Source organism: Canis aureus, chromosome 2 (assembly GCF_053574225.1).
Source record: "Canis aureus isolate CA01 chromosome 2, VMU_Caureus_v.1.0, whole genome shotgun sequence".
Lineage (NCBI taxonomy): Eukaryota > Metazoa > Chordata > Mammalia > Carnivora > Canidae > Canis > Canis aureus.
The window spans coordinates 50,623,856-50,644,342 of NC_135612.1; the positions used below are offsets into that span (position 1 = coordinate 50,623,856).

The window sequence follows — 20,487 nt, forward strand, 5'->3', positions numbered from 1 at the left end:
TTGCATAGATAGTCATCAATTGGGTGGGGCAATCCAGAATGGTATTCATGTGCTGTTTTATTCTGTATTCGATATGGAGAAATGTAGACTTCATGATATAGTGCTCCCCATACCTATATGTATATGATTTGCATGTACCAGTAAGTATTAAAGCATGTTGGGAGATTGCGCACTTCATAATGAGCCCCTATTTATGACAAAAAAGGAGTGTTAGCCACTGTATGGTGAGAATCCAAATCCAAGGCATGGAGGAAACCTCATCCATTTTATTCCTTTTTCTCCACCCAGAGGATTTTGAAGATGATGCTGATGAAGAAGTGGATAAAGATTCAGACTCTGAAGATGTAAAAGAGCAGGTAGGTACACCAGCCCTCACTTCCAGTGATCTCCACATTCACATCTTCTGGAGGGAAATGTGGTTCTCTATGCCTAGTGAGAGCAGTGTAAATCGCAAGGACACACTTGTACTTCCAATCCGGTGCCTGGCAGACAGTGGTGCTCAACCATTGTTGATTTGCATCCTGGTAGGTCCAGAACAATGTCTTGTAGAGTCAGAGGCCATCCATTACCAAGGCACTAATATTCTGTCAGGATGAGCTTTCGAGAGACCCTTGGTAGTTCAGATTGCTATGTATAATTAGTGCGAATGACATTCAGGCAAAGACACCATGAAAACATTTCCTGGGAAGGTTTTCTGGTAGATCTCACCTATTTTCACAAGTCACTCTCCTTGTCTACCCACTCTTCTCAGGACCCTGTGTTGCATGCTTCTATTTACCTCCGAATCTATGTGAATCGTGCTCACTTGAGGTGCATAATGTACACTCGGGCTAGCAGGCGAGTGGTACCCTTTGGTCTCTATCCCAAAATACCCATGATATATAGAGTGGAGGTTAGCAAACTTTCTGTAAAAGATCAGACTGTAATTAGTTTAGGCTTTATGGACCTAGTCTCTGTCACAATTACTCAACTTTGTTGTTACAGCATAGAAGCAACTATGGGTAATAAGTAAATGGTAGGGCATGGCTATGTGTTGGTAAAACTCTCATTGACAAGAAACAGGCAATGGGACATAGTTTACTGACTGCATTTCTAGAAAAGGAAGTCTAAATCTGAGTACTCTTGTCATTTTGACTGGATAATTCTTTGCTGGGGGGGAATATCCTATGCATCGTGGGGTATTTAGCAGCATCCCCTGGCTTCTACTCACTAGATGCCAGCAGCACCTTCCTCTTGGTTCCCACCATCCACACAGGTCATGAACCCAAAGTGTCTCCAGGAATTGCCAAATGTCCTTGGGTGGGGGGGCAATATATTACTGCTCTAGAATAATGATAATGTATCTGTGAGTTCTATTTCTGTTTCTGTTTCTGTTAGTGGACATGGACATGAACCAGCCCCTTCAAATTATAGTCCCTTACTTTTGTCATCTGTAAAATAAGACTGAGAAGTAAATGCTACTTTTTATAACCTTCTTGGATATAAAACCTGAATTAAAAAAATCTATCATCTATTTTTTTTACCTATCATCATCTATCCATCCATCTATCCACCCATCCATCCACCTGCCTCCCCTTTTCCTTCCCTCCCTTCTATTTTTCTTCCCTGCCCTCCTCCCTCCCTACCTATCTAAAGAGAAAGAGACTTCCTGAGTTCTCCCTCATAAGATGGTGGCAGCAGACTCATAGAGGCTATTGCTCAGCCCTCTCAGTCTCTAGGTTAAGACTACTATTGACCCTCCAGTGTTCTCAGGATTTGTTGATAAATGGAATCATTTCTGAAGTCATCAGTAGCAAATTGGATCTTTGCTGTGGCTTGGCAGCACAGGCCGATTGAGTACTCACTGAATTATTTGAATAATACTGTGCTGTGGTGATCGTTCATCAATGCCACTTTCCCCTACCCTCTTACTTGCTCTTAGATAACTGAATGTCTGATGCAAGAGTGTCAATCACCTCCTATATCTGATGTTCAAGGACAAGCTGCATGCCAGTGCCTGACTTCATGCAGCATGGGATGGAGAGCATTCACACAGTCTCCTTTTTCCCTGTGCTGCAGATGATGGTGGGTTGGGGTGGAGTGAAACCAAAACAAATAAACAAATCCAGCTGGGAAAGAAGCACAAGACAAATTGGTCAGGGCCTGGAAATTATTTGTCAAAGCCTTCAAGCCAAGAAGAAGATGAGAAGTCAGTGTATGAGCGTGAGTTATAGAGAAATGGGGCACATCAGAATCACGGCTTGATTCTGGGGTATTGCAAAAGAGCAAGGGAACCGGCACTCTAGCAAACTGATTTTTCCTTTGTGAACCCAGAAGCATTTGCTGTAAGAAATGTGGGCAAGAAGCCAGGAATGTTTATTTCTGGTTATAGATCTGATCCAGGCCGTTAACTGATGGCCTTTTCATTTGAAAAATCTTAGTTAATAATTGGGATCAGCTGTTTAGAAAGAAGGATGAAAAGGAACTTTTGTCTGTAAAGGGTCTTAAGAATGGAAAGTTGGGTGCCTTTCTTTGAAAACTCAGTGTCAACATAAGAGAGAAACTTATAAGAAGTACAGATCAGATGTTGGTCATGGCTATATATATATATATATAAAATTTATATTATATTATATATTATTACATATATTTATTTATTTATTCTTCATGAACACAACCATTAGATATGGACAAACTCTGAAGAAGAGGATGACAGAATGAATTCAAGTTCTCCTTTCCTTTGTTCCCTCTTTTTCTTCCTTTTTAGTTTTTTGTTTCTTTCAGGTACTTTCTAGGCCATGATACATGTGGGAGGCAGCAGGCTAAATTCCTGGGGATGGTGATATGATGCAAAAGCAAACAAAACACAGATTTTTTATCTTCAAAGGATTTTCAGTCTAATGAACTTGGTGATTGTCCCTACCAGAGTTCAAATCACCATCTTCCAAAGGGTGGTGAGCTTAAGTGTAAGACTGGAGAGAGTCAACAACATCTAAAGGGTCTTACTATAGGAAGAAGGGCCAGAAATCATGATCTGGATTAGATGGGTACCGGAATCCTAAATGACGAAGCCTATCTGGGTTGCTGTGAGGATGCAGAAGCAGGCACATCCCTGAATAAGTATAAATGGTATTTATAAGCAATACAGAAAGAGGGAAGAACCCACCTTCGTGCCTAGAGATTCAGAGACCAAGATACAGAACTTTGGGGACTAGAAATGGTCTCTGTTACAACTACTCCACTTTGCTGTCATACTGAGAAACCGATCACAGACAAAACATAAAGGAATGGGTGTGGCTGTGTTCCAATAAAACTTTATTTGCAAAAACAAAAGTAGGTTATAGTTAGTCAACTCTTGCTGTAAAGCTAAGTAGGTTACCTAGCCACATGTAGAATGCATTAAGCTGCAGCTCATGGGCTAGGTGATGCTCCTCACTCCAGACACACCAACCTTACTTGCTGGTGGAGAGACTCTTCTCAGTAGCCTGACTGTATTTCATTGGTACCACTCTGGGGCATAGCTCAGGCTGCAGCCAAGAGGGTGGGGGCAAGCAGGAACTGATAGATAGAACTGCAAAGGACAAGACTGATGGGATCTCTAGAACCAGGTGAAGGAGTTTAGATCTGGTGTGCACTGTATCTGAAAATACCATGAAATCAACCTTATAAAATCTATTTCTCTTTTATTTAAAGTTTGGAGGAAAATTCCAGAAGATGGACAACATGTTGCATTTTCTTTCCTCCTCATACCCTGGTTGATAGTACAAACATTTATTGTCCATATTTATTGGACTTAAAGAAGACTAATCCAGGCCTTCAGAATCACCAGGTTTTTCCTTAACTAAGCAAATATTCTCCTAATACACAAGTAGGCTTTTCTCTCCTACTTCATTAGGGAAACTGGGTCCAAGAGAGACATGGAAAGATGAGAAGACTGGACAAGTTGATTTCTGGTGTTCTTTCTTTGAAGACTTTATAATCTCTGGAAAATAAGAGGTGTTGGGAGGAGAATCACCCTCACCATTAAACTGTCATGAAATGATGATCTAGAAACAAAAATAAAGGCTCTGTGATTATTCAGCCCAATGAAGAAAAGACCCATAGTGACAGGGTGAATGTAAATGTACAAAGAGGTAAAGGACAGCAGGAAGTGACAAACCCCTCCCCAGGTCTGGAAGGCTCTGCCTAAGTCCTCCTTCTTGGATGTTGACTCCTGTGATCATCCTCCTATTCTCTGAGCTGCAGCTATTTTCTTACTGGAAGCCAACATCTACTGCTCTTCCCCACTGTTCTGGTTAAAATGTCACCTCCTCAGCAAGGTGGTCTCAGGTCACCCAATCTAAACAACTTCCACACTGCCTCCCCATCTCATTGACAATCCCACTGCCCCCCTTCAGTATTTCTATGACATTTTCACCACTGGAAAAGACTTTCTTCATTTGTTTTCTGTCTTTCTTCTCTCACTAGAAGACAGATTCCATGGGAACATCTACCTTTGTCTGTTCCATTATTACTTCAATACCCAAAATGACATTATTACTTCAATACCCAAAATGGCAGGTGCTTGTTAAGTATTTTTGAGAATACTGAGGGGCCTATATGGGAAGGGGGATAGAAGAATAGATACAGTGATTACAATTATGTTGATGGTGGTGGCAAGATAGAGAATTCTTTCATATTGCGTTTTACTAATTTTATATAAATTAGTTATTTACGGCGAGGGCTGATAAATCCTGAGATGGATGCTGAGAAAAGTTGTATACCTTCTTTCTTTTCATTCACAAAATACAACCCAACCTCTTAAATTCTCCTTTGCAAAGGCTAGCAGTATAATTTGGAGTCAAGGAAACCATGTCCCATGATTCTGAAAAATCACATATGTAGCTTATCTCGATGCTTCTCAGGGTAATTGTCTTGACTGTAATATATATATATTTGGATATCCCATTGTAGGATGATGACTTGGAAACAGACGTGAACAAGCTGACGTCCAAACCTGGTCTTGACCGACCCGAAGAGGAACTGATGCAGTATGAGGCAATGTGTGTTGAGCTCTCCTGCAACTTTGAGGTATGGCATATGCCGTGGTTCTGCTCCATGGTGATGCATGATGGGTTCTTTGCAGAACCGGAGAGGCCAAGGAGGAGGTCCAGATGGAGAGCATTGCTCATCATTAGCAATCTGCTTCTGGGGTCTTTCTGAGAGAGAGAAGCAGAAGGCTAAGCAAAATGTGAAAAAGGTGGCTGGACTGGATGCTGGCAAGGCTTCTATAGTTGGACACCTGGCCCCTAGATGGAAGCAGGATAATGGTACACATCACCACCTATTGACAAAGTGTCTTGCCCTCACATCCTGAAAAAGCAATGAAAATTCTTGTTCCCCTGTTTCACTATTCAGCGAAAATCAAATTCTTGTTCCCATGAACAGTGGGAAAGTTGTACTAAGTGGCTTTCTGAGAGTGGCTAGTCCAATTTCTGGGATTTTGTTAGTAGAAACAAATGAGAACCTTACACCTGGTGATATAGTGGCTAGTTGCTGCTCCTACTACTATTGCTGTTGTCAGGATTTTAGACCTGACTTTGGATATCTATTATTTTCTTAGGATTCTTAATATATCATGAATTTGCCCACATTTAAGGGTACCAGCTAAATCCCATGTAGAAGGGAGGCAATATATTCTATTTTACTTCAAAAGGCCGAAGGGGACCAGAAGGTAAAAATTTCAGGGAAGGAAATTTCAGTTCAGTGTAAGGAAGCCTTTAAAAAACAAATCAAAAACAAAAACATTCAGAATGATCTTCAAATGAAAGACATTGCCTTGGGGTGTAATGAATACCCTGTAAACGAGTTTGTTCAAGCAGGCTGTAACTTTTTGGGGTGTTCCAGAGGGCATTTGTGTGCTATATAAAATAGTACTAGACCCACCCAATGCACCTTCCAAATGTGAGTTTCTATGATTCTACCATTTATTTGATTCTTGAAACTTTGCCTTTCCTTGTCTGACCTTAGAAAAAGCTTCCTAATTCACAGGATTTATGCATAACTTTGTGCCCAGAAAGTGAGGTCAGGGGTCAAGTTGTATTTTCTACCAGGGAGGCAACACTGACATATTCTTTTCCATTTTAAACCTGAAGGAACTTGAGTCTAAACCTGGAGATGATTTGCACTTTGAAGAGACTCAGGATGCCAAGCACTCCCACATTCCGACTGTGACCTCTCCAAAGCAGCATTGTTTGAATAAGGACCAAAGTTCCTGGAGGCAGGAAAGCCAAGACACGGTCCAGACTTCCCTTCTGAGCATGGTGAAGATGGGGAGGTCCACCATGCATCCAGCCTCCAAAAAAGGCCCTGGGATGAACGCATACCAAAACATGCAATCAAGTGGTCTTGGGATAGATTCTTCTGGCAAAGAAATTCCTGACATTCAAGTTTCCCTCAAACAGGATGCTTGGGATATAGACATGATTTCCTGCCCATCGATAAGTGCCTCCTTTTCCAATTCTGCTAGGCCTACAGAAACTGCTGAAGTAGTAGATAAACTTCTGCAGACATATCCCAAGCACCTCCCCTTCCATGACCCCCATCTTTATATGGCCAAATCCAGAAGAACCAGATCTGTGGCTAACTTCAAGATGATGGCATTTCCAGACTTCTGGGGTCACTGTCCACCTCCCTCTGCCCAGTCAATGCTGGAACGCAAACGTGGAGTCCAAAGGTGATTTGGAAGCCGTATTTTTTCTCTTCTTCAATATTTTTATAGGTGAATTGGTTTGTACAGAGAGTTCTGCTATCTCAGGAAAGTGAGAATCCATCAGGAACATGTTAAAATCCTTTGGGAAACTTTTGCCAAATGCAGAAGCTTGCCTCCCTACACCTGACATGTCAGAACCAAATGTGGGATAGTGGTAGGCGTGTGTTGCCAGAAGAACCCCTTTATGGTTCTAATGCAACCCTGTATCCCATAACACATTACAGATCATAACAGGGAAAGATAACCTGGTTTCTCCAAATATTGGAATCATTTCTCAAAGGAAGGTTCTCAGCAAAAATAAGTGTGGATTATTTGGGATTGCTCTTTTTGTTTTTCAATTCATAGTGAATTGGCATCTGGTCTCTTGCTAATGAATGGAGGTAGTGGACCCCTATCTCACAGTCCCAACATTATAAAATCTGACTTGGTTGCTTTACCACTGAAAATTGTAAGGAAAATATACATTCTCCAGGATAGAAACTTTGGGTGATGGGTTATTCCCAGAATGATGGAAAGAAAGCTTTGCCTTGGGATCAACATAGTGAGATTCAAATAAAAATTGCTAAAACCAAGGAAGAATGAATTCCCCTGGAAAACAAACAAACAAAGCATTGAGTATGCATGCACTAATTCAGTGGAGCAAAGTGTGCATACCAGAAAGTTTCATTAACTTATTTTCCATTTAATCAGTAAATTGAGAGTGGATCCCAAGAGCTGCTCCCCTTGGGCTTCTGCTGACATCTCTGACCTTACAAGTTCCTGAGAGACATGGCCCAGCGGCTGGCCCAGCCACACCTCCCCACATTAACAGAACATTTTCCCCTTGAGTCCAGGCCTCATATCTACCTCCCTTCCCTTCACCCACTCCACCCAAAACACATGGGTTGGAAATTCAAGGAGGGACTCTGAAAGATCCCTTGGGGCTTCCTTCTAACCTTTTACTTATATCTCCTGAATATGGGTGCTTCTCAGACAAAGGATTGACCTTAGTTTTCTGGAGATGACACAACCCAAGGCATATAAATGACCCAGGAGTTCAGAGGCTTCCTGAATCCTCCCGAGGCCTTGAGGATGATAACAGTTAGCAGTCCTAAAGTCTCCCTCAAAACTGTCTCAGTGCAAAGGATCCCTTACTCTCACTTCCAGAAACCTTTGGAGTCCATTAGTCCAAATGCTCTTGAAACAAATTCTCCTTCAAGTCAGAATTCCTCCAACTAAAACCTGGCCTCACTCTTCCTACATTCCTACTGCTCAGTGTAGTTTCATTTTTTGATAAAGGAAAAAAAAAAGGAGGGAGAGCCAGTACCTTTTCCACTTTTTATTCCCCAGGTTGGGGCATTTTTTATTTTTTCTCTCATCATTCTCTGATGACTCCAAAGCCCTTCCCAGATCACCATAGGATGAATGGGGTAAGGAGTTAGGGTCAACTGTTAACATGTTTCCAATTTTCCTTTCCAGGATCAAGATATTTGAGGATGTCCAAAGGCTTATCCAGCCATGTGATGTTATAAATAAAGTTGTCTTCAGTTTAGATGAGCCTTGGTAGGTGGTCTTGAGCATCAGTGGAATGTGGAAGATGGGGGTGGATATGGAATATCCTCTTAATGACATGAGAATAAGAATGTTTTATGTTAGTAATCCATCCCTTCTCTCAAAAACATGATGAGAATTCATGTTGAAGATCTGTAAGAAAAAGCTTATCTCAAAGAAATGTCAGGCTATGCCCAAGAATAGCAGTAATGCATGTGTTCACATGTTTCCCATTTCATTACAGGTCTTTGCAAGACACTGCTTCCGACTGTTTGCGGTTTTCCTCCGAGTTTGAGTCAGGAAATCTTCGCAAAGCCATCCAAGTGCGTGAGTAAGTAAGGAAGGCACAAAGGTAGCTCCTGGCAGCTTAGGAGAGCTCAGCTCCTCCTGCTGTGCCCCTCTCCTCTCTATTCTCTGTACAGCAGTCTCACATTGGTCGTTTGAAATCAGGCATGGTGGGAGTGTTTATACCCTGAGAACTGGCAAACACTACAAATGAAGGTTTTCTTCTCCGAGTCCGTTGTTAAACATTTACCAGCACACCACTAGGGGACCACTAGCTGATGTCACAGCAAGGTGGCAGCTAGAGGTTAATGTTGTGGGTGCACCTATATTCCAAATAATGGCTCCATACTTGGGTGGGGGAGTCCTTTGACTGGGACGTTTGTACTTATGTTGACGTCAGGGCTGGTTCTGTTGATGCAGCAGGGTATATGAGGTCCCCTAGTCCTGTACCTTTTCATGTCTGTTGCTCCCATAGCTGTGTATGGAGTCAGCAAGAACACTGGGCTCCCCCTGGAGAGATGTGTTATTCTTCATTCAAGGGCATGTACAGTGCCATGCCTCTCTGCCAGAATCTCTCAATGACCTCTTGTTAATAGAAAAGTATTTCACAGGAAAGGAAAGTCTTAGGCTGTACAAACTAAAAAAGGAGAGGAAAAACAAAAATTTCTAGTGCAGAAGAGACTGTTATGTTATAAGTCCTTCCTTTTACCAGTGTGGACTATATTTCTCATATGCCAAAAATCAGGATTTGTAATCCATCTTATACATGTGAACTCCTGAAGACAGTGATCCAGAACAATTAATGGTGTGGTAGCCACAGACTCTGGAAGCAGAATGCCAGGGCAACCTCACCCCATTCCCACCAAAAGAGTATGAGAAATCACCTGACTATACTCCAGACCTTTTTTCCTTACCCAGAAAATGGAGACAGTGATAGCACCTATATCATAGTTTTTTTTTTGTTTGTTTTTTGTTTTTTAGGAGAGTTAGCTGAAAGCATATCATGCTCTTAGAATAGTACCTGACACATGGTAAGCACTCAGTCAACATTAACTTGTCTTCAGGAATGCATATTCTCCATAACTAGAGCACAGAACTTCATAGGTCAGCCTGTTTTATATCTATCTGAGGAGTCATTTTTGAATTTTTCTTTTCTTGGGTGGGGGGTGTACACGAGCCTTGATCCTTTTTCATTTTTAAAAAAATTTATTTCAGTGTGCCAACATATAGTACATAATTCGTTTCAGATGTAGTGTTCAATAATTTATCAGTTGCATATGATACCCAGTGCTTATCACATCATGTGCCCTCCTTCATGCCCATCACCCAGTTACCCCATCCTCTCACCTCCTTCCCCTCCATCACTTTGTTTCTTATAGTTAAGAGTCTCTCATAGATTTTCTCCCTTTCTGATGATGTCATTTATTTGCTTTGTACATGAAATATTTCAAGGAAGCCTGACATATAAAACAAATACAAGTTGAACCACATGGGCTGAAGATGGGAAAGGCAGTTACATTAAGATTCCTTCTCAGCCGCCTTCTTTTTCTGTTGCCAGATCAGCTTCTACTTCTTGTCATGGTGACTGCTCTTATTACTCTTTCTTTCCTCTATATCATGTTTAAGGGATCCGGGAGAGAAAACCTAATCAGGAGTCTCCTTGGAGGACAGTGGTTTGCCCAAGATGTGCCTGTACCACTGGTCTTGCTCTGGTCTCTCTCTCCACATATCTACCTTTGGCCAGAGTGTAGACTCCTAAACCCATTAGTTAAAGTCAGGGTAACAGAGTCAGATGACAGAAAACAAACCTAATTTTAAGTAAGGAGTTTTTATAGCCAGTTTTTGGAGAGGATGGTGGGCATAGCAGACAGTGTGATGGCCATAGTCTTTCTGGATTTGTCCTTATGAGCATCATTCAGTGGATTATGCTTCATTTATTGTATGTTGGGCTCAATGTTTCAAAAGAGATGCTTAGAGTAACGGTGTGAACAGTGGGCCTCCATCAGGTAGCTCTACTCTGCTCTGACATGCCTTCTGCGAAGCTCCACTCTTCCACAAATCTCACTGGAAGGGGTCCAGAGTGGCAGAGTGTGAACAGATCAGGGCAAAAACATGACCCTTTTAGAGGAGCAACTCAAAGACATGCCAAGGGGATGGAGCAATAATATTTTTGAAAATTTAATATACTGATAATAATGTTGAAGTCCAAACTGCATTGTTAATTTTGTTGCTACAGCTCAAAAAAACTGATTAGCTTTGCAGATAGTAACTGAGAGCAGTCCCACCAAGAGTCTCTTGGGGCACTGGAAATGTCCTGTACCTTGATCTGGATCAAACAGGAGTATCCAGATGAATTTATTTAAATTCACTGAGCTGTCCACTTAAAATGCATGAAAATTAAATCAATTAAAAAGTTACAAAATGAAGACACAACTCTAGCATTGCCAGCCTAGTTCATATTTGTTGTTTTGCTGGGGGTTTACATATACTATACCACTTAATTTTTACAAGTAGCACTGCAAGTTTAGACTCTATTTCCATTTTCCATATGAGGAGACTGATCCTCAAAAGTAATGTGCACATTAAATAGTAATGGCCTACCCAACTAGATGTGATTGAATTTTCTCTGGAATATAGCACACTTATATTTTTCTCTCTAGAGAGAGAATTCATCACAGTTTAATAAAAACATATATTGTGTTTGTGTAATTGATTCTCCTAACACCAAGAACCTGCTTCCATCTTCCCAAATTTCTATAGCTTGTGTGTCCAATGTTGTGAGATGAGCACAATCACTGTAATTTACCAGCCAACTGACATGCTAGGTCTTAGATCTGTCATCTGGAACCTGAGAGGTATAGATTCTCAGTGTTGGAACCTGCCTGAAAGACTTGTGGCCCTCCAATTTTGCTTCTGACATTGCAGGAGGGAATATGACTTGCTGGTCAACACTGATGTGAATAGCAGCCAGCACCAGCAGTGGTTCTACTTCAAGGTGAGCGGCATGAGAGCTGCCGTCCCTTACCGCTTCAACATCATCAACTGTGAGAAGCCCAACAGCCAGTTTAATTACGGTATGAGCTCTTGGGCTAACACCCAAGATCTTCTAGATCTTTTAGAAGTTCTAGAAGTTAGATCTTCTGGCTAACACCAGGAATGGTGCTCCTCTGTGATTGCTTGGCTTATTACCCAAAGTCCTGTTTGAGTGTGAAGTTGGACTGAATGCTTTGGTTGCCATGTGTGGCAAGATGGTGGCCAACCTGTGGCAAACTGCCACCACTGAAGGCAAGCTGGAAGTCCTCCCTCTGTCGCAGAATGTTAATATCATGCATGCCATAGCATTACTTCCTGCTTCCTGATTACCCTGCCCCACCTTGAACCTTGAAACTTCCTGCTTCCTGATTACCCTGCCCCACCTTTTGAGGTCCATGAGAACCTCTCATTCAGTCTTTCTCTTCATCTCCTAAATCCCACAGTAGCAAAGATATTGATCTATTTGTCCCAGAAAGGAAAAAAAACACAAACCAATTGGACGACATTGATTTACACTCTAAGAAAATATGGGGAAAGTTAAAATTCTCCTGAATCCCTGTGGCCATTTTGGAAGAGAATTTTGAAGGACAAATGGACTGGCAGCTACATTTATTTTGAATATTTCCAAGGATGGAAAATTGTGCATGTTATTGCTGAATTGTATACTAATTTATTGAGTGGCTTTGAGTAAGGAATGAATATTCCCATATCTCTAGGTCTGAGCACAGGGTACTGACTCTATTTTACACTGACTAAATAGACACTTACTAATGTAGAAAGAGAAAATATGAACCCTGACTCTTGCATTTGTTCCGTGTGGCTGTTGTAACAAATTGTCACAAAGTTGGTGGCTTAAAACAAGATAGATATACTCTCTTAAAATTCTAGAGTCTACAAGTCCAAAATCAGTTTCACTGGGCTACAGCCAAAGTGCTGGAAGGGCTATGCTCCCTCTGGAACATCTAGGGGATTTTCTCTTTGGTTTTTGTTTTCCAGCATTGAGAGCTTTGGTCCTTGAATCTCTTCGTTCATAGTCCCTTCCTCTGTCTTCAAAGCTGGCAGTGTAGCATCTCCCAATCTCCCTCTGCTTCAGTCACATTGCTTTTCCCTCTGCCTCCCTCTTATAAGAAGGTATGTGATTGCATTTAGGGCCCACCAGGATAATCTCTCCATCTCAAAATCCTTAATTTAATCATATCTATGAAATCCTTTTGCCATCTAAGGCACCATTCACAGGTTCCAGAGATTAGGACCTGGATACTTGGAGGGCTATGATTCAGCTCATGAAAGCTCTCTTTCCCTTTTCTCTTTCCCCAGAAATTAATACTTTTTTTTTTAAAGGTGTGGAGTATAGGGGCACAGAGAGAGGGAAAAAGAATCTCGGGCAGACCCCCACTGAGTGTGAAGCTCAGTGCAGGGCCCAATCTCATCTCACGACCCTGAGATCATGACTGGAGCCAAAATCAAGAGTCCTGATGCTTTACGGACTGAGCCACCCAGATGTCCCCCCCCCTCCCCCCAGTGATTAATCCTGCCTTTGTTCTGTGCAGGGATGCAGCCAACTCTGTATTCTGTGAAGGAGGCTCTTCTTGGCAGACCCACCTGGATACGGATGGGCTATGAAATCTGTTATTACAAGTAAGTTAGAGTGTTGCTAGCTTCCTTTTCTCTGATCTTTCATTCTTTCTCAATTTCCTACTCTTCTATGTTGGTCTTAAAAACCTCAGCCATCTGTCCCTGTCCCAGTGACAAATGCTCTGTCCTTCAGAAGTGCAAGCATGTTAAATGGCACCTACAGTAGAACCCAAGAAATTTTTCAATTTTTGGAGAAGTGACCTATCCTCACGTAAACACATCAAAACCCTTAGACCTTGTTGTTGGATATTAGAGCTTGTACAGATGCAACCTGTGATTAATTCATCAAGCCTCCATTTTTACCTCTTTCTATGTATCTCAGGAAACAAAAAATCTGAGATGTTCTGGTCTATTCTTACTCATCCTGTGCTTCAGTTTTCCAAAGTAGATGGGAGTGGATATGTGACAGGTACACTTAAGCAACTGTTCCTCCACAGCAAAATGAGGTTTTGGAAAAAAATAAAATAGGGAGCCTTTCTAGAATTCATGTTCAATCCTTGATCAGTAGCCAGTTTCATCAATTTATTCTGTGAAGTTGTAATGAAATTTAAATTATCCATATCTTTTGATAAAAGAAATGGATTCTCAATCCATGAATTGTTCATTTGTATATTTTCTTTTGATGTAAAATAAAATACAAATTCATAAGAAAGAAAAAGGATTGGAATTGTTAGGACAAGCAGGAAATATATAATTAATTATTAGCTCATTGCTAGTTTTCTATCAAAACTGATAGGCTAGCACTTGTTTTATTGAATAAAGCAAGTTGTATCACCTTCTGATATTACAAGAGGGCCCTAAAAAAAGTATTATCAGACATTCTAGAGTTTACAATTGTTATTATGATTAAAAAGAGAGAGAATATATACTCTAATGCCTTTTGGCTTTTGAGACTGAGTACAGGAGCACTGATAGAGCAACACAATTCCTGACCTTTCCTATCTATCAGACACAAAGGCAAAAACCACCATAGAGATAAGTATGGTCTAAAAACAGATTTGGGCTGACTTACAGTTTGTAATAAAAGAGATGGCAGTCTTCAGTCCTTGATGTATTAGGATATGGACCTGAGTGGTATTTTCATTATATTCTTTAGAACAATAGCAAAGTATAATTTTGTTGGTTTCCCATTTGCTTTTATGGCAATTACTCTCTGGCCTCCATATCTAGAAACTCTCAGAATCTTTTCACGTTCTAAAGAGATTTAGACTAAAAATCATCTCAAAGTGGTAGAAGCCAACAACTGCATGGAAAAACAGTGAAAGCCTAAATTTGAACCTTGGTATGTCCTGTGAACATAGTCACCCTAAATAAACGTGAAAGACCTGGCTTGCTGCCTGCTTGGATCTGGAGTTTAGTAAGAAATTGGACAAACACACCACTCAGTATTTTCTCCCAGGGGAGTACAACTCTCCCTGGAGGCTGTTCATCTGGGAGGTAGGGAGTAAGGATCAGCCTTGAGGAGATGAAACATCTGCCAAAAAGGGAGGGAAGAAAGAAGCCCCTCATCCATAAACAGAGCCTTGGCCTGAGGAAAGCCAAAGTTAATGTTAATAGCTGTTAGACTCATTAACAAGACAATTGTTTTGTGATTAAAGAGCAACAGAGGGGTAACATGAAAATCATGAATGTGTAATGTAATTCATTTTTCATATTGCAGTCATGAATGCAACAGAGATGAATGGATAAGATTGCTACATTGTAACATAGTTTGTTTTACAATTACTCACCACATTGTGTTAACATATTTCCAATAATGTGATTTAACAACAGGATAGATGTGTGTATCTCTATTAAACTATAGCTCAGGACACTTCTCCCTACTATAGAATGCCTTAGATTATATAGCATATTTTTCCCATTTACCCATCACAGTCTTTGAGTTGATCTATTCTAGAAGATGTGTTTGCTTCATCCCTGCCTTTATTCTCTCCAGCATATTAATTTGAGAGAACTTTATCTCCCCATTTCTCTGTCTCCAGCATGTCATCAGAAACTCAGAAGTTGTATTTCTATTGTGCTATTAACTTCCCAGATTTAGTGCCATGTTCTAAAGGGGGTGCCAGGGTGCTCATTGTGCCTGAGTACATATACATACACAGAAGGGCAGATGAGGAAAAACACCCAGAGAAATGGGATATCCATTTCCTTCAATGAGACAACAGTAGTGATTGGTTATGGATATGGGTTGACAGCCTTGTGAGTCTGATCGTCATCAGTTAGAAAGTGGTCTCCTTCCTGTTTTAATAAAATATACTCATGCATGTAATTCTAATATAGATTTGTTCATAAATTGTTTTATCATTACATAAGCATTATTATACTAATATATTATATACGTTGGATGACATGCAAAAAGTTAAAGTTATACATGCTGAAAAAAGATGGAACAAATAATGATTGTAAATACCTACCCAGTGGTTATGTCTTTATTCTATTGATAACTCAGGACATTCTGTACCCTTAGGGTCTCCCATGAAAAATACAGTTTTTGATAGCCTTTTGTGTAATTTTGAAAGATTTTGGTTAGTCTATCAGATCTAATTAGCTTGTTTTTATACAATAAGAGTCTTTGAGAAAGAGCTAGTGTGAAAAGTAGAAGATAGGCCACGTCCCTTCTTCCATTTTTGGGGGTCCTTGGTGCTTGAAATTTGATGTTATCATCAATCTATGGCTTCAAAGCAGAATTAAAAACAACAACAGCCAATAGTCTATATTGTGAAGTTTAGTTTAATTTAGGAAATATAATCTATAAATCCACTAAAGTAGGCTTCTGCAAACTTAACTACCTTGCCAGAAGTTAAAAGCAAAAGAATGAGGGAGGTGTGGATCTCTTCCCATACAGCAATCGATATTCAACTTCCTGACACATGAAAACCAGAGATCTAAAATGTAACGTGTTGTTCATATTCCAGCTCTGGAAAATAGCAGAGAAGAATGCTTAAGATTGCTCTACTGCACTTTCCTTTATAATTATGCATCACATCAGGTTGACTTGGATGGCATGACACAGTGGTGTCAATCCTCCTATTAAACCTTAAGACCACTGAATTTCTTTCTTAGTACTTAGATCATAATATGCTCAAGGAAAAATTCTAGTATTTTCACCTTTGAACAGTTGTCCCAGTTGTCCATCTTGCCCCTCCCCCAGAACCCCCTCTCTTCCTCCATCCCATCCCCCTTTCCCACCCACCTGTGGACCAGTAAGCCAGAAGGTAAAAGAGATCTTTGGAAGGGAAGCACATAAACGAGTAGACTCATTTTTCCATGCCTCTCATAAGAGTAAGCAAGGACAGTTTCTGTTTCTGCTTTATTTACTTCCCCGCGGCCTGCGTCTCCCTCTAACGTACACAGCCTCACACCTTTTCAAATCCTTTCCCAGCTCTGGTCTAAAGTAATTTTGCTGCTGAAGGGCAGAGGGAGGGAAGCTGCACGCTCAGAGTGGCCATGTAATACACAACGGCTGATCTCTTCTGACATTTATCTCCGCTCGTGAGAGGAGATGGAACAGCTCACTCATGAAGATGAATGTCATACACGAGCTCTGCCATCATGCATCCTTCCGAGGGATCTCAGGAGGGAGATTTGGCGTTGTATAGAATATTAGTAACGCTGCAGACACAGGGAAGCCCGGTGGCATGGCTGCTCTGCCTTATTAGACCCTGTTAAGTGAAATGATGCACCCTTGTTAAACAGAGCCGGGTCATTATAATATTATCTACTTCACTCTCTATCTTGGCATTTGCTTATTTCATGCACCCACAGAAAAAAAAATTTCCTAGCATATTTTTAAGTGCAAATGGAAATAGATTGAGTTCATAACTATGCATTTGTGTACTTTGCTACTTGCTTCATTGAAGGCTTTATGATTATAAAAGTACAGATCATTCCTAAGACAAATGATTCAGGGAATGGAAAAGTGAAGGGGAGGGAGCCTTTTAACGGGAAGCGCTGCCTCTATCCAACCCTGGGTCATCTTTGACCCAACATGACCTGTCCAGGATCCAGCAAATCTGAGAATGCACTTGATCTTCACCAGGCTCGTTAACCATTTAGAAGAGCAGATCAAGAAGAGAAAGTTCTTAGAATCAAATATCTACCACTCACCAATGGTGTGGCCTTGGGCAGATTATTCCAATCTCGACCTCTGATTTCCTCATCTGTAAAATGAAGACAATAATGGAATAATGAAATAAGGAAAAGCAGGTATAAAATGGAGTGCAGTGTCTAGTACATAGGAGATGTTCAGTGAATGTCAGCAATTATCCATAACCAGTAGAAACTTCTTAGTGGCATAAATGATGTAAAGAATCAGTGAAATGTTTCATTTTCACGAGCTGTCATCTATTTCATGTTATATTCCTTCCGTTACTTTAAACTTTAAATTTATAAGTAGCCCTGATTTATGGAGACCAAAACTTTGCATTTGTACTTGCTGCATTGGGCCAAAAGACTTCTTATCTTCTTATGGATTTCCAAGAGACAGGTGATACAGTAAAAGAAATCTTGGTTTTGGAGTAAGCCCATTGGTGAGGTTGAGTCCTGCTTGCTATGCTTTCTTTGTAGAATTGCTCAAGATGCTTCATGTCTATGATCCTCAATTTCCCCATCTGTGGAGTGTGTACAGTAATACCTAACCTTAAAAAGATATCAGTAGGATTAGAGGTGGAATACTTTAAATGTTCTAATTACTATTCCTGGAGTCTTATAGGTCCATTTATTCTACGACTTTAACTGAACAGCTGCTAAGTCCAGCTACTGTACCAAGCATGAAGACACATAGAAAAATAAGCATAATCCTTGTCATAAAAGGGTTAGCAGTGAGGTAGAGACAGTGTAGTAACAACTATGCCAAAGAACAAATATCAGAGAAGGCTTCCTGGAAGAGGAAACTTTTGGGTTGAGGCTTGAAGGAAGAAGAAACTGTCTGAATGGAGGAAAAGGAAAAAGTTTTCAGTACAAAGGAGGAACATGAGAACCATTTAAAATATAAAGAGATGAATGTTACTGCCTTGCAAACATCCCTCAGAATTCTCACATCATAATTAGGGAAACAAAATAACTTGTTATTATAATATAACTTTTTTGTGGACAAATTGAATTGTTGCAAGTCAAGGGTTTTACTTTAAGGATTTATTGAACTTTCCATTTTGAAGAAGGTGATCTTGGCAAAGTGTCCCTGAAGAGGAAGGTTTTGGCTATTGGTAGAGTCATCTGGATTTTCCTGCACGGCCCTCAGGAGACTCCATTGGGGAAGCTTAATGTTCGCTTTAGGCTTAGCTGGAGTTTTGGCCTCAGACTAGGATTGTAATGAAATCTTCTTTAGCAGAAACTCATCATAAACGAGGTGATATTCATTTTTTTTTCTCAAATCCCAGCAGTCCACAACCATCCTGGGGAGGGCTAGCTAATCAGTGAGCAGCTTTTAGTCTTTCCCACAAGATTCTTGCCTACCAAGCTATAGTGTGTGTGTATGTGTGTGTGTGTGTGTGTGTGTGTATTGGGGTTGTGAGAAGGTGGATTTCATACAGCCAAAACTGCCATTCAAATTCTTAACATTTCCCTTAAATCACTAGAACGTGGATCCATAGAAGTCCAAAAGCTAAGAATCCTCTTATTTTACTTCTCTTTCCATTTCACTGTAGCTGATTCTTCCCTGGAGTCCAGGTTTGATCTGAATGGTAGAAAGAGCATCAGGATAGGGATTTCACATTCTTGCTTTCTCTTCATTTCTCACTCATTCCGATGGTTGGTGGGGTAAGGCTGAATTTGCTGATGGGAAATGTCCCCATAATGTTACTTTGGTGTACTTAATGGTATAGTGGGAAGTGTCAAAGGAGAGCACCCCCACAGGCCCCCAGGGAAATCTTTTATACCTGAGGAAAGATGAGGACTCTGTGTCCACTCTGTGGGTGAAGAACTTGGTGATGCAGAGGCACTAGGTATATGTTTCCACCTGCCTTTACCTTCATGACTATGCATATATAGGATGTGCACATGTGTGTGCTCCCACGTGTATGTTTACAGGTGAAGTGCTCTTGCACACTTTGATTGGTTCTCAACGTCTTGACCATTTTGACTGGCTCATTTTATTTCACTTGGGTCATCATTGTAGAGTAGTATAATTGCCCAGTACCTGTTGAGGTAGGTGTAAACTGGATGAGCATTCGTAATGGAGCCTTTTATGAGTGAAATCAGAAATAGAATAAAAGGTAGAGCAGATGTGGCTTGCATGCTTTCTGAGCTGCCATCTGTTTCTTTACATACTTTCTAATAACCAGAGCCTTAGCTCTAAAGAAAGTACGGAACTTTGGGGAAATATGGAGAAAGTAGACCCAATTAGGTATCAAAAGCCAGATGGCACTATGGGTGAAGATGCCTTTTTGAAGTTTCTAGCACTGGAGTCACAAAGGAAATGGGTCCTATTAATGTGATCTAAAAAGTGACAGGGAGAATCACTTGGGGCTTACATTGTTAGGGGATATCCCTCTCTCCCTAGAATGACCAGGGCCCCAGGGTGCTGTGTTGGCAGTAGCTGAGGCAGGGGAAATGTGTCAGACCATAGTTTGTAGGACTGCCATTCTTAGCTTTATTAATATTGAAAAACCACAAAACCACAAGAAACAAGACAGTATTTTTCTGTTTCTTCCTTTATTGCTTGCCTGATTTTTTGTTTGTTTGTTTGTTTGGTTGGTTGGTTGGTTTTTGCTTTGGTGGGGGGGTGGCATGTACCTGGTCGCAAAAGGCAGAAAAGAATAATCTGTATTTTTTTACATTTTGTAAGAACAGAGATTCATTATCTGCTATTTCTTCCCTCTCCCCCACCCTTTCCCCCCAATAAAACCCCAAAACACCACAAACAAGTAAGCTAGCATTGTAAATGTTCAAAGGTGGAATTACATCTTTTGGTGTCCGCGTGTATTTTGCATCATAATGCAGTCTTGATGATAACATTTCTCAGGAAAGCCTGCACAGCTGCCACGGCATTGACAGGCAAGGCACGGGCATAACTGGCAGCGTGTGGGGAAAATATTGCTCGGAATGTACTTCTGGGTGCAATTTACTTTGATACTGTTCTCTGAAGTATCAAAATTGGTTCTTCATCTTTGACAAAGGAAAATGTGCACTCTGAAGCTATAAGAAGCTGAACCACATTTGGGGTGACAAATGTATTCCTTTGAGAAGCAAGTATTATATAGTGGAAAGAACAAAGGCTTTGCAGAATGACAGGTCTGGGTTCGAGTCCCATACTGGCCATGTTTTTTAGCCTTATG

At 40.7% G+C, this 20,487-nt stretch overlaps 1 protein-coding gene across 9 annotated transcripts in view; it reads left to right on the plus strand.

The window, feature by feature from the left end:
- The window catches only part of AGBL1 (AGBL carboxypeptidase 1), a 555,889-nt gene that overhangs the window by 12,313 nt on the left and 523,089 nt on the right, over positions 1-20,487 (plus strand). For all 9 annotated transcript variants that reach the window (XR_013364441.1, XR_013364447.1, XM_077871456.1 and 6 more), the window contains exons 4-10: positions 289-356; positions 4,933-5,049; positions 6,114-6,694; positions 8,189-8,272; positions 8,505-8,591; positions 11,471-11,619; positions 13,129-13,216. Coding sequence is in view for 7 of the 9 variants with exons in the window: in XM_077871456.1 (XP_077727582.1) it covers positions 289-356; positions 4,933-5,049; positions 6,114-6,694; positions 8,189-8,272; positions 8,505-8,591; positions 11,471-11,619; positions 13,129-13,216 (1,174 nt within the window). In the remaining 2 variants the exon portion in view is untranslated. The remainder of the gene's footprint in view (positions 1-288; positions 357-4,932; positions 5,050-6,113; positions 6,695-8,188; positions 8,273-8,504; positions 8,592-11,470; positions 11,620-13,128; positions 13,217-20,487) is intronic.